The sequence below is a fragment of the Lepidochelys kempii genome, chromosome 5 (assembly GCF_965140265.1).
Source record: "Lepidochelys kempii isolate rLepKem1 chromosome 5, rLepKem1.hap2, whole genome shotgun sequence".
Lineage (NCBI taxonomy): Eukaryota > Metazoa > Chordata > Testudines > Cheloniidae > Lepidochelys > Lepidochelys kempii.
In genome coordinates this window covers 61,322,347-61,337,174 of record NC_133260.1, presented here as the reverse complement: position 1 = coordinate 61,337,174, position 14,828 = coordinate 61,322,347, and the positions used below count along the sequence as shown (strand labels likewise).

The 14,828-nt window shown below is 41.6% G+C and overlaps 1 protein-coding gene across 17 annotated transcripts in view; it reads left to right on the top strand.

Annotated features, from left to right (window-relative positions):
• MCTP1 (multiple C2 and transmembrane domain containing 1) overlaps window positions 1-14,828 on the top strand; it is a 476,976-nt gene that overhangs the window by 188,460 nt on the left and 273,688 nt on the right. The window contains exon 1 of one of the 17 annotated variants that reach the window (XM_073344519.1): window positions 6,420-6,608. The exons of 15 other annotated variants lie outside the window; for them this stretch is intronic. In XM_073344519.1, coding sequence (XP_073200620.1) covers window positions 6,552-6,608 — 57 coding nt within the window. In that variant the 5' untranslated portion in view covers window positions 6,420-6,551. Of the gene's footprint in view, window positions 1-6,419; window positions 6,609-8,423; window positions 8,447-14,828 lie in introns of those variants that run through there. One more of the 17 variants, XM_073344526.1, reaches the window with a different exon arrangement.

Genomic DNA, 14,828 nt, shown 5'->3' with positions numbered 1-14,828 from the left:
TTGAGGCTTTGAGGTGAGAATAGTAAGAGGAGTGTTTTAGTACTTAAGATGAACTGATCGCACCTGTGAGCTCTAGTCATGTTTGGCAACATTTTGGCTGTATCTTATGTAAATAGAGGGGCCAAAAGTAAATGCTGTCTGTGTAGATACTTATGTTGGTCCCATCACAGTAGTATCTGCGTGCATCACAAAAAATGAATTTATGGTCCTGGCATCCTTATGAGGTAGAGGAGTATTGTTATTCTCCATTTATAGATGGATACCTGAGGCACAGAGGGATTAAGTGGCATGCCCAGAATCACACAGAGGAATTGAACCCAGAGCTCCTGAGTCCCAGTCCTCTCCTGCATCTGTGGAATCATTCCTGCAGTTTCTGTCAATGGGGAGAGAAATCTCCTGCCAGGGAGGGCAAATGTCCTATTTCATGCCAGTTAGTGAATGAGTCTAAATTGCTTTTATATGCTAGTAGACAAAAGGGCCTGCCCAAAAGGAAATGTTTCCCTCAACTTTCTGCATGAAGAGTTCAGTCTACTTCAGCTGATCCAGGCATGCAAGAGAGCTCTAAGCACCATCTTGTTTTCTGGAGAAGTGCAGTGCATATGCTCTTTCTCCTCACAGTTTTTTTTCTGGAGAGCAGAGACCCCCATTTATGGTATGACTGAGTCAGGGGACCTGGTTATGATCCAACTGTCTTCTGACTTGGTTACAGAACTTTCATTGGGTTCCTCTGGGGACATGTCTAAGGCTTTAGCCTGGTGAGGAAACCTGGCTAAGACCTTATCTACGCTGCATACGGAAACTATGTACAACCACGTCAAGGGACAACTCTGGTGTTACTGGGTCACCTGGTACTGGCACCTTGATGAGCCTAGGAGAACCTGAGTCTAAGCTTGCAATGTACAGGTTGATCTGGGTTATTGAAATTTGGTTTCGATGACTTCCTCCTACTTCCAGTGTTTCCATATTTTTAGCTGAGGGCCCTTCAACTACCCAAAACTCCATACATTACTCTAATGGGACAGTTTGCGAAGGGAGACAGCAATAAAGTTCTCTTCTTACCAAATGTGTCTATTCTAACCCAGAAGAAGACAGTTCTTGTTGGATGTTCATTGTGTCTTTGGGTGCTTCCTTTTAGTTCTATCTGTCAAAGACTCAAGTGCTCCATCTGTTTGACTAGTTATTTAGGTAGGTCCTAAAAAATCTTTTATTGGTCCATGACTATCTTTGTCAGCTGTATCAGACAATGTATCTCAAAAGCCCTTGAGGTAGAGAGGACTAATGTCCAGGGGAGTGGGAGTTGCCGGGGTGGGGGGTGGGGGCTAGTCAGCCTTGTCGTCTTATTGGGTGGAAAATAGTGAGGCCGTGGTGAGACTTAAAAATTACATTTTGTTTGGCTATTAGAGTTACTAGACTTGTTTTGGCAGATGTGAAATTCAATGTAAGATTGTAGGGCTGTTTGTATTGTTAGGAATTGTTATACAGATTCTGTTAGTGAAATATTTGATGACGGGTTTAGAAAAATGAATTTTTACCTGCAAGAGGAATTCTTGCATTCCAGATCAACAGTAATGTAGCATCTTTCCCTTGTTGTTTGGTGTGTTTATTCATTTTTAAAGTTCCTAGGAACACATGGTAGGAATTAATTGCCATCAGGCTGCTACATTTAGTCTGGTATCTTATCTCCAGCAATGGTCAGTACAAGGTGCTTCTGAGGAAGTAACATTGTAGTATAGTTGGTGGAAGGGAAACTCGCACTTTTATCTGCCAAGATGATGACCGACTTGTGCCCTAAAGCAGTCTCAGATATAGGAATGTCTTTAGAATTTTTGCTCCCTTAGGCAAATTGGAAAATGTGTGTGCCTCATAGTCATAACTGGAACACCAAGTTTAAAATCCACCTTGAGATGAAGTTAATGCTGGAGGGATATTTTATTCTTTCATTTTTTTCTGAAGTGATAAGACAAAATAAAGTGAGAAAAAGATGGAGTGATCTGTGTGGTGGAAAAACTTTTCATAATTGCAGAAGTTCAATCCTTTAGGGTTTGATACCAAATATTCTTTTGCCTTAGGCAGCTGGCTATTCCACTGATCTTGTGCCAGCTGTAGTGGAGGAGCAGAAGAGAAATGTGGGTGTTTTGTTAGACTGTCTATTTACAATTATCTTAGATGACCCTTGACTATGAGTTTTCAGGGAGATGAACTTTAGAGAGCAGGAAAACTCAATTCAAAATTAAAAGTTTAAAGTAGTTCTGTTTTTTGTGCTGCTTGTGACGAGGAATAGAAGATGCAATTTCAGAAATAAACTCATTTCTGAATGTCACTTATTATATGCTTAATCGAGAAACTAGTGTGGCATTTCTTTCATGGTTGAGATTGGGACAAAAGATGTGCTGAGGGATTCCAGAGCCAGAATGGTGTTTTTATTTTTGGCCAGAGTCTAAAATAAACTTTACACATTTTCTGCGTACCCATATTGCAGAAGAGATAATATTTTACATTTAACCTGTGGTTCTTGGGCTCTCAGATCCAAATATCTTGTATGAGATCATTCAAGAATTATGCCAAGCAGGTAAAAAAGCAAGGATTTGACATTTATTGAGCCTGATTCTCCTTGCACTTTTTACATCAGTTCAGATTAATCAATTTCAACAGCGTCACTCCTCATTTAGACAAGTGTAAGTAAGTGAAGAATCAGGCCCTTTATCAGTAAGGGGGTAATATACATAATGGAAATACTTTAAAGTAAAAGGCATCTCTCTTTCCTCCACTTCCTCTGCATGCAAGTATGGTCACACTCATACGGCAAGTTTCACAGTGTTTTTTTTATGTGCTACAGTTTCCCCTCAGCAAAATAAGGATAGCAATAAATTTTAAGAGTCTGAAGTATTTGATACAGTGTTCTCTCTAGACAGTACACTAAGATACAAACACACAATTTGCATTTTGTTTAAAAGATAAATGTAAACCAAATGATAAATCATAAATGACCTGTTTAATAAAACAAAAACAAAACACTCCCTCGCCCACCAAACTAAACTGAAACAAAAGTCAGGTTTCAGAGTAGCAGCCATGTTGGTCTGTATCCGCAAAAAGAAAAGGAGTACTTGTGGCACCTTGGAGACTAACAAATTTATTTGAGCATAAGCTTTTGTGAGCTTATCTACAGTCCACTTCATCGGATGCATGCCGTAGAAAATGCAGTGGGGAGATTTAATATACACAGAGAACATGAAACAATGGGTGTTACCATACACACTGTAACAAGAGTGATCAGGTAAGGTGAGCTATTACCAGCAAGGGGCGGGAATCTTTTGCAGTGATAGAGGTGGGCCATTTCCAGCAGTTGTCAAGATCGGGTGAGGAACAGCTGGGGGGGCGGAAATAAACGTGGGGAAATAGTTTTACTTTGTGTAATGACACATCCACTCCCAGTCTTTATTCAAGCCTAAGTTAATTGTGTCCAGTTTGCAAATTAATTCCAATTCAGCAGTCTCTCGTTGGAGTCTGTTTCTGAAGTTTCAGAGTAGCAGCCATGTTAGTCTGTATCCGCAAAAAGAAAAGGAGTACTTGTGGCACCATAGAGACTAACACATTTATTTAGTTTCCTACAATCCATTGGTGATCTTCCTGAAAATACCATCCTAGCCACTATGTAGAAGCCCTCTACTCTAACATTGCACACGAAGATGGACTACAAGCCATCAGGAACAGTATCCCCAATAATGTCACGGCAAAGCTGGTGGCTGAACTTTGTGACTTTGTCCTCATTCATAACTATTTCACATTTGGGGACAATGTATACCTTCAAGTCAGCGGCATTGCTATGGGTACCCGCATGGCCCCACAGTATGCCAACATTTTTATGGCTGATTTAGAACAGCGCTTCCTCAGCTCTTGTCCCCTAATGCATCTGCTCTACTTGCGCTACATTGATGACATCTTCATCATCTAGACCCATGGAAAAGAAGCCCTTGAGGAATTCCACCATGATTTCAACAATTTCCATCCCCCATCAACCTCGGCCTGGACCAGTCCCCACAACAGATCCACTTCCTGGACACTACGGTGCTAATAAATGATGGTCACATAAACACCACCCTATACTGGAAACCTACTGACCACTATGCTTACCTACATGCCTCCAGCTTTCATCCAGACCACATCACGTGATCCATTGTCTGCAGCCAAGCTCTACGATACAACCGCATTTGCTCCAACCCCTCAGACAGAGACAAACAACTACAAGATCTCTATCAAGCATTCTTACAACTACAATACCCACCTGCTGAAGTGAAGAAACAGATTGACAGAGCCAGAAGAGTACCCAGAAGTTACCTACTACAGGACAGGCCCAACAAAGAAAATAACAGAACGCCACTGGACATCACCTTCAGCCCCCAACTAAAACCTCTCCAACGTATCATCAAGGATCTACAACCTATCCTGAAGGACGACCCATCACTCTGACAGATCTTGGGAGACAGGCCGGTCCTTGCCTACAGACAGCCCCCCAACCTGAAGCAAATACTCACCAGCCACCACACACCACACAACAGAACCACTAACCCAGGAACCTATCCTTGCAACAAAGCCCGTTGCCAACTGTGTCCACATATCTATTCAGGGGACACCATCATAGGGTCTAATCACATCAGCCATGCTATCAGAGCTCGTCCACCTGCACATCTACCAATGTGAAATATGCCATCATGTGCCAGCAATGCCCCTCTGCCATGTACATTGGCCAAACCGGACAGTCTCTAAGTAAAAGAATAAATGGACACAAATCAGACGTCAAGAATTATAACATTCAAAAACCAGTTGGAGAACACTTCAATCTCTTTGCTCAGTCGATTACAGACCTAAAAGTGGCAATTCTTCAACAAAAAAAACTTCAGAAACAGACCCCAACGAGAGACTGCTGAATTGGAATTAATGTTCAAACTGGATACAATTAACTTAGGCTTGAATAAAGACTGGGAGCGGATGGGTCATTACACAAAGTAAAACTATTTCCCCATGTTTATTTCCCCCTTCTCACCCCCACTGTTTCTCACCCGTTCTTGACAACTGCTGGAAATGGCCCACCTTGATTATCACTGCAAAAGATTCCCGCCCCAGCTGGTAATAGCTCACCTTACCTGATCACTTTGTTACAGTGTGTATGGTAACACCCATTGTTTCATGTTCTCTGTGTATATCAAATCTCCCCACTGTATTTTCTACTGCATGCATCCGATGAAGTGAGCTGTAGCTCACGAAAGCTTATGCTCAACTAAATGTGTTAGTCCCTCAGGTGCTACAAGTACTCCTTTTTCTTTTTGCAAAACAAAAGTACATTCTTTCCAGAGTGAAGATTAAAGAAATCAATGAAATATCCTACCAAGAGTACAAAAAACTGGACAAGCTCTAGGGACGTGCAGATAATGATATCCAGCAGTGGAATGCTTGTGTTAATATGACTATATGGCATCATATTCGGCCAAACATCCATGTTAGTTTGCTTGCTTTCTTTTCCTTCAGGATTTTTCCCCAACCCCCTCTTTTCCACTTTCATATGCCCCCATAATCAGCATAAAATCAGTCTTTTTTTTTTTCCCTTGGTAGAAAGATTTAATTTATGTTAATCTTCTTGATGGTATTTGAATTTATTTTCAGTGTTAATGTTTTAGCTCTGAAATTACTTTAATGTAGATAATTAGAGAGGCAATGTGGGTGAGGTGATATCTTTTACTGGACCTCACCACTTTCTCTCTTATATCCTAAGACCAACACATCTACAACAGCGCTGCATATAACAAGTGAAGAAATGTTGACAAAGTTGAAAAAATAAATAGCTCTGACTCAGAGGAGACAACTGTTTTTACTGTCACGAGATGATGACAATGCATTTCAGGATATATTAAGGCAAAATATGTTTACAGTCTGGGGTTTTTTTTTAAAAAAGGCACTTTTAAAAGAACTTTGTTAGTTTTCATTAACAGTTTTAGCATGTTTGACTTCTACCTTTTTATACCGGACTGGAACTATTCACATTGGCAAGCTTGTAACCACATATCTGGTCAGCATTACAGAACATATCTTTTTTTCTACCAATCCTTTTGCTGTGTGAGATCATTTCTATGGTATGTGTGATCTCGCACATGAATTCTGTATGGGAAACATGCTAAATAGTAAAATGAATGTTTTAACAGGTAAATGTTTGGATCCTGTTTGTTTTTGTTTGTTTAAAACCCATATGCCCTACCCATTTTAGGTACACTCTGAATTCAGCATTTAGAGTTGGAGGAGAAGGCAGTTCTTAGTGTCTTGAGGTGGGGAGATGAGTCATATCCTTTGAAGCAACAGTATTCACACATCACGTTTTCCCCTCACTTTCATTCTGAGTAGCTGCAGTTCACAGCGGCAAGCAAGTGGTATTTGCAAAGAGGCTGTTGCTGCCAGCTGGAGGTGAACAGTATTGCTTAGCTGTTGCATCTCAAAAGGGCTAGTTGTGGGTGTGCAGGTACCTTTTGTAAAGCAAAAGATGTTCTGGTCTCTCCTGTTCCACTATGCTAGATAGTTGCAAGCTGAAAACTGGAGCAACTTTGCCATTTGAGTACAATAAGGTAAGAATGTTTTTGGCTGATCTTTGTGAAGTGTACCATGCTCTAGTGACTTGCACTAGATCACGTCTTGTTTTTAAATCAATTCTGTATAATATTGTATACCAAGTAATACTCTGTTCTTTTTCTTACACAAATAGCAAAGGCTCTCTCATCTGTTATTTTGAAATCCAAGTAGTTTTAAAGATACTTCTTTTTTTATGGAAAATGGTTAAATAGATTTTTTTTTTGTGAAAACTATACATTCCCTTAAATATGCGCATGTTGTTGAGTCAGAAAAATGAATGTATTTCTCAAGTTCAGAATGCTGAAGGTGGGAAGGAATAGCACTCATCTATATTAACAAATACATCATTTTAACATGTATTGTTTCTCCCTTTCAAGCATCATGTATGTTTATAGATTAGGAACTATGAAACTGAGGTTTTTTTTGTCATCCTACAGTGTGTTTGTCATCATGCAGTTAGAGATCTAGTCAGAAAATAAAACAGTGATGAAATTCCACCCTTGATATGCTCATATTAAGATCTCCATATTAACAGGAACTCTTGTTTATCGACTTACCAATTGAGTTATTTATTTTTAAAATATAGTTAAGATCATTAGCTCACTTCCTCAGGTGCTGTTGAATATACTTGCATACTGCTGAGTACTATATTGATTTTGTAAGGAAAATGCTTCTAGAATAGCCACTCTTCTTTAGATTTTTTTCAGTAGCCGTAAACGTCAGCCATATATTTACTGAGTTGATTTGATTGTACTGTAGTAGAGTACCTGACTTAACAGAAGACTTTAAATATATTTATAGCTTCCATTTTAAAGAAGCAGTGCTAAAATATTATTCTCTGATATATCATTAGAATCTAAATTTAAAAGTAGTACATAATTATGGGTAATCTCTATTAATTAAGATTAGATGTCTTAATTTTATTTTGTAGTATGGAGATTCAGCTATTCAAACTATGACTTTTTTCTAAACTATGGCTATTGAAGGTGAACTTGAGAAAATGATGTGCTACATTTACTATTGTGTGTGTGTGTGTATATATATATATTTTTTTTGTCACCTTTGAAATGGAGGAAGTTCCTCGGTTTTGGACTTTTCACAGGCATAAACATGACATCTGTCTGTAGATACTGATTGAGTTATGCTTTGTGTGCAGTGCTTATGATACAACTAGCAATGTAATCCTGCACTCTTCAGGCAAATCAGAGGCCTTCTGTGTTTTAAGTTTGTTCTAATTTGTTTAGAAATCTAGTTACCACAGAAATTGATTAGCACTAAATGTGTCTGGGGCTATGGTATTCAGGTTACTGAACAGTGATGAGGAAATGCACATACGAGTTTTGTATTTAACTGGCACATGAAGGTGATTCTAGGATCCCAAACTTCATTTTGGGGAAAAGTGTATTTTAAAAAAAATTCATATGCTTTTCCATGGATTTTGAAGCCCTTAGATATTTGGTTTATATAAGCCTTTAGATATTTGTTTTATACTGCAGCTCTTGGCTTGGAAATCTATAAAATCTGTTAGCTAGTTCCTTGCAGTCCATCTGCCCCTCACACATACCTATAACTTCCCAATAATCTTTTTAGCCAAAACGGGGCTGTGTTTGGCTAAAACATGTATTTGGCCTCATGTGACCCCAGAAAATCTGTCACCTAACAATTCCACAGAAAAAAAATTGTTTCTTGAGTGTTGAATTTCACCTTGAGACTTGTTTTGAAGACACCATCTCTTGGATTTACGAGTTATATGTGATACTGTGTATGAAAAAGTCTGCAACTAGGCTTTCATAGTGTATGATGTACATTAAAACCATACTAGTCTTTTTCTGAGGTAAGTGAAACGTGAACACTGATCATGTTCTATGTTCAGATGTATTTTCTCTCTTGTATTCTGTGAACTTATTGGAAGTACTATGGCTCAAATGAGTCCTGATTTGTTTTGTTGAAAATGCTTGGTAGAAACAAATATTCCCACAGTGGTTATTTTATTGATGAAATCAGCAGTGTTGAAACAGACAGTGATCATTCTGTTGATTTTGCTAAAAACTAAAGCTCTTGGCTGTTTAACTACTTGCTTTTTGCCTGAACACATGTGACATATTGTACATCTATCAAGAAAGCATATTAAATGGGTATATAAACATATGAAATATGTCTTGCTATACCACTGAAAAGAATGTGTCTGCCTTCAGAAAGAGTGGCCTTGGGCACTGGTGAACACTGGCAACATCGGGGCGAGGGGAGGAGGGTTAAATTAACAGCATGCACGGACACTACAATATATGCTTTCTCTAGCTTGTTCAAAAATGTTCAGCATTTATGCATATCTTGAGCACACTATATTTTTATACAGGAAAAAAAATGCAGACAATAAACTACTTTTGAATCATTAGTTGCAATAGTGTTCTACCAGATCCAGCCAGAACTAGCAAACTGGCGACAAGAGAACAGATTTAACCATATGCTAGCTTTTATAATAAAGTTATTGTTTATTCTGAGCTTCAAAAGAAAACAGCTGTATGACCTCTCCTTGTCTACTCTTGTCTACGCTTGTGTCAGACTGTAGGAAACATGCAGTTAGGTGCTGCAGTGAAAGGCAAACTGTGTCTGTACTCACTGTGGTGTGTAGCTACAGGCATCAGTGAAGGGCTCCAGCAGGGATTAGGGGGAAGCAGGGACTTTCCCTTCTGCCTCCTGCTGCTGGCATCTTTCACTGTGGTGGGGAAAGGCTCTGGCAGCAGGCCACTACACTGCTAAAAATAACATTGTAAACATGGGAGGCACTACTTGAGTGTTGTCCTGTCCTGAATCCTATGCCCTACTCTACTCATGTGAGCACTGACTCAGTACACTGCTACTTGTACCAGTGCTAGCTGTGTGTTCAGTGTCTGTACTCTGCATGGCACTGTAAGATAAATATAAGAGAAATGATCTGTAATATATTTTAAATTGTTAGCCTCCAAGAGGTTTCTCATGATTTGCTACTGTCAAGTTCCTTCCCCACTCTGAACTCTAGGGTACAGATGTGGGGACCTGCATGAAAACCCCCTAAGCTTATTTTTACTAGCTTAGGTTAAAACTTCCCCAAGATAAACTATTTTACCTTTTGCCCTTGGACTTTATTGCTGCCACCACCAAGCATCTCACAAATATATAACCGGGAAAGAGCCTGCTTGGAAACTTCTTTTCCCCCAGAATCCCCCCAAACCCTACACCCCCTTTCCTGGGGAAGGCTTGATAAAAATCCTCACCAATTTGCATAGGTGAACACAGACCCAAACCCTTGGATCTTAAGAACAATGAAAAAAGCAATCAGGTTCTTAGAAGAAGAATTTTAATTGAAGAAAAAAAGTAAAAGAAATACCTCTGTAAAATCAGGATGGTAAATACCTTACAGGGTAATCAGATTCAAAACATAGAGAATCCCTCTAGGCAAAACCTTAAGTTTTTACAAGCTTACAAGAAGTGGAAGGTTGGACATATGACCAGGGAAGAGTATAAAAATATTGCTCGGGCATGTAGGAATGATATCAGGAGGGCCAAATAGCACCTGGAGCTGCAGCTAGCCAGAGATGTCAAGAGTAACAAGAAGGGTTTCTTCAGGTATGTTGGCAACAAGAAGAAAGCCAAGGAATGTGTGGGCCCCTTACTGAATGAGGGAGGCAACCTAGTGATAGAGGATGTGGAAAAAGCTAATGTACTCAATGCTTTTTTTGCCTCTGTTTTCACTAACAAGGTCCGCTCCCAGACTGCTGCGCTGGGCATCACAAAATGGGGAAGAGATGGCCAGCCCTCTGTGGAGATAGAGGTGGTTAGGGACTATTTAGAAAAGCTGGACGTGCACAAGTCCATGGGGCCGGACGAGTTGCATCCAAGAGTGCTGAAGGAATTGGTGGCTGTGATTGCAGAGCCATTGGCCATTATCTTTGAAAACTCGTGGCGAACCGGGGAAGTCCCGGATGACTGGAAAAAGGCTAATGTAGTGCCAATCTTTAAAAAAGGGAAGAAGGAGGATCCTGGGAACTACAGGCCAGTCAGCCTCACCTCAGTCCCTGGAAAAATCATGGAGCAGGTCCTCAAAGAATCAATCCTGAAGCACTTGCATGAGAGGAAAGTGATCAGGAACAGCCAGCATGGATTCACCAAGGGAAGGTCATGCCTGACTAATCTAATCGCCTTTTATGATGAGATTACTGGTTCTGTGGATGAAGGGAAAGCAGTGGATGTATTGTTTCTTGACTTTAGCAAAGCTTTTGACACGGTCTCCCATAGTATTCTTGTCAGCAAGTTAAGGAAGTATGGGCTGGATGAATGCACTATAAGGTGGGTAGAAAGCTGGCTAGATTGTCGGGCTCAACGGGTAGTGATCAATGGCTCCATGTCTAGTTGGCAGCCGGTATCAAGTGGAGTGCCCCAAGGGTCGGTCCTGGGGCCGGTTTTGTTCAATATCTTCATAAATGATCTGGAGGATGGTGTGGATTGCACTCTCAGCAAATTGGCGGATGATACTAAACTGGGAGGAGTGGTAGATACGCTGGAGGGGAGGGATAGGATACAGAAGGACCTAGACAAATTGGAGGATTGGGCCAAAAGAAATCTGATGAGGTTCAACAAGGATAAGTGCAGGGTCCTGCACTTAGGACGGAAGAACCCAATGCACAGCTACAGACTAGGGACCGAATGGCTAGGCAGCAGTTCTGCGGAAAAGGACCTGGGGTGACAGTGGATGAGAAGCTGGATATGAGTCAGCAGTGTGCCCTTGTTGCCAAGAAGGCCAATGGCATTTTGGGATGTATAAGTAGGGGCATAGCGAGCAGATCGAGGGATGTGATCGTTCCCCTCTATTCGACATTGGTGAGGCTTCATCTGGAGTACTGTGTTCAGTTTTGGGCCCCACACTTCAAGAAGGATGTGGATAAATTGGAGAGAGTCCAGCGAAGGGCAACAAAAATGATTAGGGGACTGGAACACATGAGTTATGAGGAGAGGCTGAGGGAGCTGGGATTGTTTAGCGTGCAGAAGAGAAGAATGAGGGGGGATTTGATAGCTGCTTTCAACTACCTGAAAGGGGGTTCCAAAGAGGATGGCTCTAGACTGTTCTCAGTGGTCGCAGATGACAGAACGAGGAGTAATGGTCTCAAGTTGCAGTGGGGGAGGTTTAGGTTGGATATTAGGAAAAACTTTTTCACTAAGAGGGTGGTGAAACACTGGAATGCGTTACCTAGGGAGGTGGTAGAATCTCCTTCCTTAGAGGTTTTTAAGGTCAGGCTTGACAAAGCCCTGGCTGGGATGATTTAACTGGGAATTGGTCCTGCTTCGAGCAGGGGGTTGGACTAGATGACCTTTTGGGGTCCCTTCCAACCCTGATATTCTATGATTCTAAGTTACAAAAAGACACAAAAACAGGAATATACATTCCATTCAGCACAGCTTATTTTATCAGCCATTGAAACAAAACCAAATCTAGCGCATATCTAGCTAGTTTACTTACTAAGTTCTAAGACTCCATTCCTTTTCTGTTCCTGGCAAAAGCATCACACAGACAGAGAGAACCTTTGTTTCTCCCCCACCTCCAGCTTTGAAAGTATCTTGTCTCCTCATTGGTCATTTTGGTCAGGTGCCAGCAAGGTTATCCTAGCTTCTTAAACCTTTACAGGTGAAAGGGTTTTTCCTCTGGCCAGGAGGGATTTTAAAGGTGTTTACCCTTCCCTTTATATTTATGATGGCTACCATGTTGAATATTTACTCTATTTCTTGTGATAACTTATGAACTTCTGTATTACTTTTAAAAAAAAGTTGTTTAATTTATAAGTAGCCAGTGGGTATTTAGATTAACAGAAAGGACCATAATGCCAGCCCTCTGCACAACACGCATATGGGATGAATAAGCCTAATAACTTTTACAACGAGCTGAATAATCTGATACAAAATATTGCCTCAGGAATGTTTTGCAGAATGTTTGTTCATTTGCTAATAAAGGGTGGGGCCACTCTTTCTAATTTTATTTTTAGAATGGATAAAACTATCAGAAAACCAATAGTAGTTTCCCCAAATTTGTTTGAGGAGGGAGCATGGGGGCCTAATTGGCATGCTCCTTTCTTCTCTCTGACCCCACTAAAAGGTGTCTTATGAACATTTGCTCAGCTTTCTCCTGTTAAATGGACACGACAGGGTAGATGGGGAATTAAACTGCAGAGACATGGACCCAGCAACCTCTGGCAGACTAGCAGGAAAATACCAATAGGATTTAATAATGACCTGGTTGCTGCTATTCCCATTCTGCATTAACCGTTTCCTTTTTAAAGGGGTTTAACCCATGTGAGGAAGCTTTTATGAAAACCATGCTGCTGTGAGAAATGAGGTAACTCTGGGCAAAGAGCAGAGAGATGATCCGCTCATTAGGAAGGCCCAGTCGAAAAGGGACCCTGGCAGCTGTGCTGACCGGGCTGCTAAAAGTCTGGTAGGCTACAGCAGCCAGCTCTACGCAGCTCCCAGATGCAGCCAGCCTGTGCCTCTGGCTGCTAGGTGCAGAGACAGCCAGGGGTGCTCCACACAGGCACTGTCCCGAGCGCCAACTCCGTAGCTCCCATTGGCGAGGAACCGTGGTCAGTGGGAGGTGTGGGAGCGGTGCCTGTGGATAAGGGCAGCGCGCGGAGCCCCCTGACCACTCCTGCACCTAGGAGCCAGAGGGACATGCCAGAAACTTCTGGGAGCCACATGAGGTAAGTGCTGCGCAGAGCCTTCCCTCCCCCCCTAGACACAGCAGAGGGTCTTCGATTGCTGCTAGGGCCCCGGGCTGGGATGCAGTGGAGTGGATGGGCCTGCCTCCCCCCTGCCACCCACCTTGCTGGTGGCAGTCTCCCCCTCCCCCTGGTTGCTAAAACTAGGGCCTGGGCTTTTATACTGAACTATTTGCTCAGCCCCTGTCTGAGGGCCTGAGCCCCTGACGGTTTCTTTGCTGACCCGCCCTGAACCAGGGCCTGGGCTTATATCGAATCACTTGCGGGACCCAGCCTGAAGGTCTGGGCCATAGACTGAGTATTCCCCAACCCAGCAGAGAGTGTAGTGAGGCAGTGTGGTGTCCTACCACCCTGCCAAGGGACGAGCCCCGGCTGAGTTCCCTTACACATGGTGGAGAATGCAAGCACGAGCCCTTGACCCCTGTGAGAAGGGACCTGGGTGGGGAGGGGAGCACTTGGGGTTGGGGAGGACTATGGCATTATAAGAAACTTTTCCAGAGATCCGATATTTTGGAGTGGTGATTGATTCCGGGCTGTATAATGTATGCATCTCTAAGGAAAGGAGACAATAATTCTGTCAACTGCTCTTCTGAAGCTCATGTCGTTCTGCGACTATTCTGCATGCTAGTATCCTGCTCAGGCATTTTAACTTGGACACAATATTTCATGAGGCCTCTTAAGAAATTTCACTTTTCTCTTTCACTTACCACCATCTTCTGGCAGCTAGCGGGATGCTAATTTCATGCAAGGTACATGTGGTTTTTTATCTTGATGGATGTCTCCCATCCTAACTCTATCCACCACAGAAGTGGTAACAGTCCTGATAATTAGCACAGAGTTGGTGGCCTCACTGGTCAATTTGAGTCTGATGTTATGCACTTCGTCAGTTTAGAAATCAGCCATGCGTAGAAGCTCAGGACAAGTATGTCTTGCTTAAGTCCCTCAAGATCAGTGAGGAAACAGATAACTGGAGCCATAGCAGCTTCCTAACAAAAATGATTATATTACTTTGGTATAAATGGTCACTGTTCTGTGTAGGGCTATTAACAAAATAACTTGCTAGAAAACAATGGAAAACAATAGTTTTAAGGCTTACAGCAAGAGGTACAGTAGAGGAAAGGGTACTCAGCATGACAGGATTTTAAATTTTGGTGCATGAAAAATGTCTTTAGCTACACTAAATCTATAGAATCACCTGATATGACAGATTTCTAGGATACTCATTTTTTATATTTAATTTTAGATGGTGGGAATTGTTTTCTAGTAGTAAAACTCATCACAATCTTAACAGTTAGATACAAAATTTGTGCCTCTATGTCAATGCAGATGTAAAATAACATTGAAGAATCGTGTTGTCTGATGGGTCAATAATTGTGGTGGAGCTATCTGGGAAAACCACCACAGATCTAGATAATTTTTATTTGCCAAACAGGATCACAACAAATATCATTATGCTTCCACTAACTGGTGTCC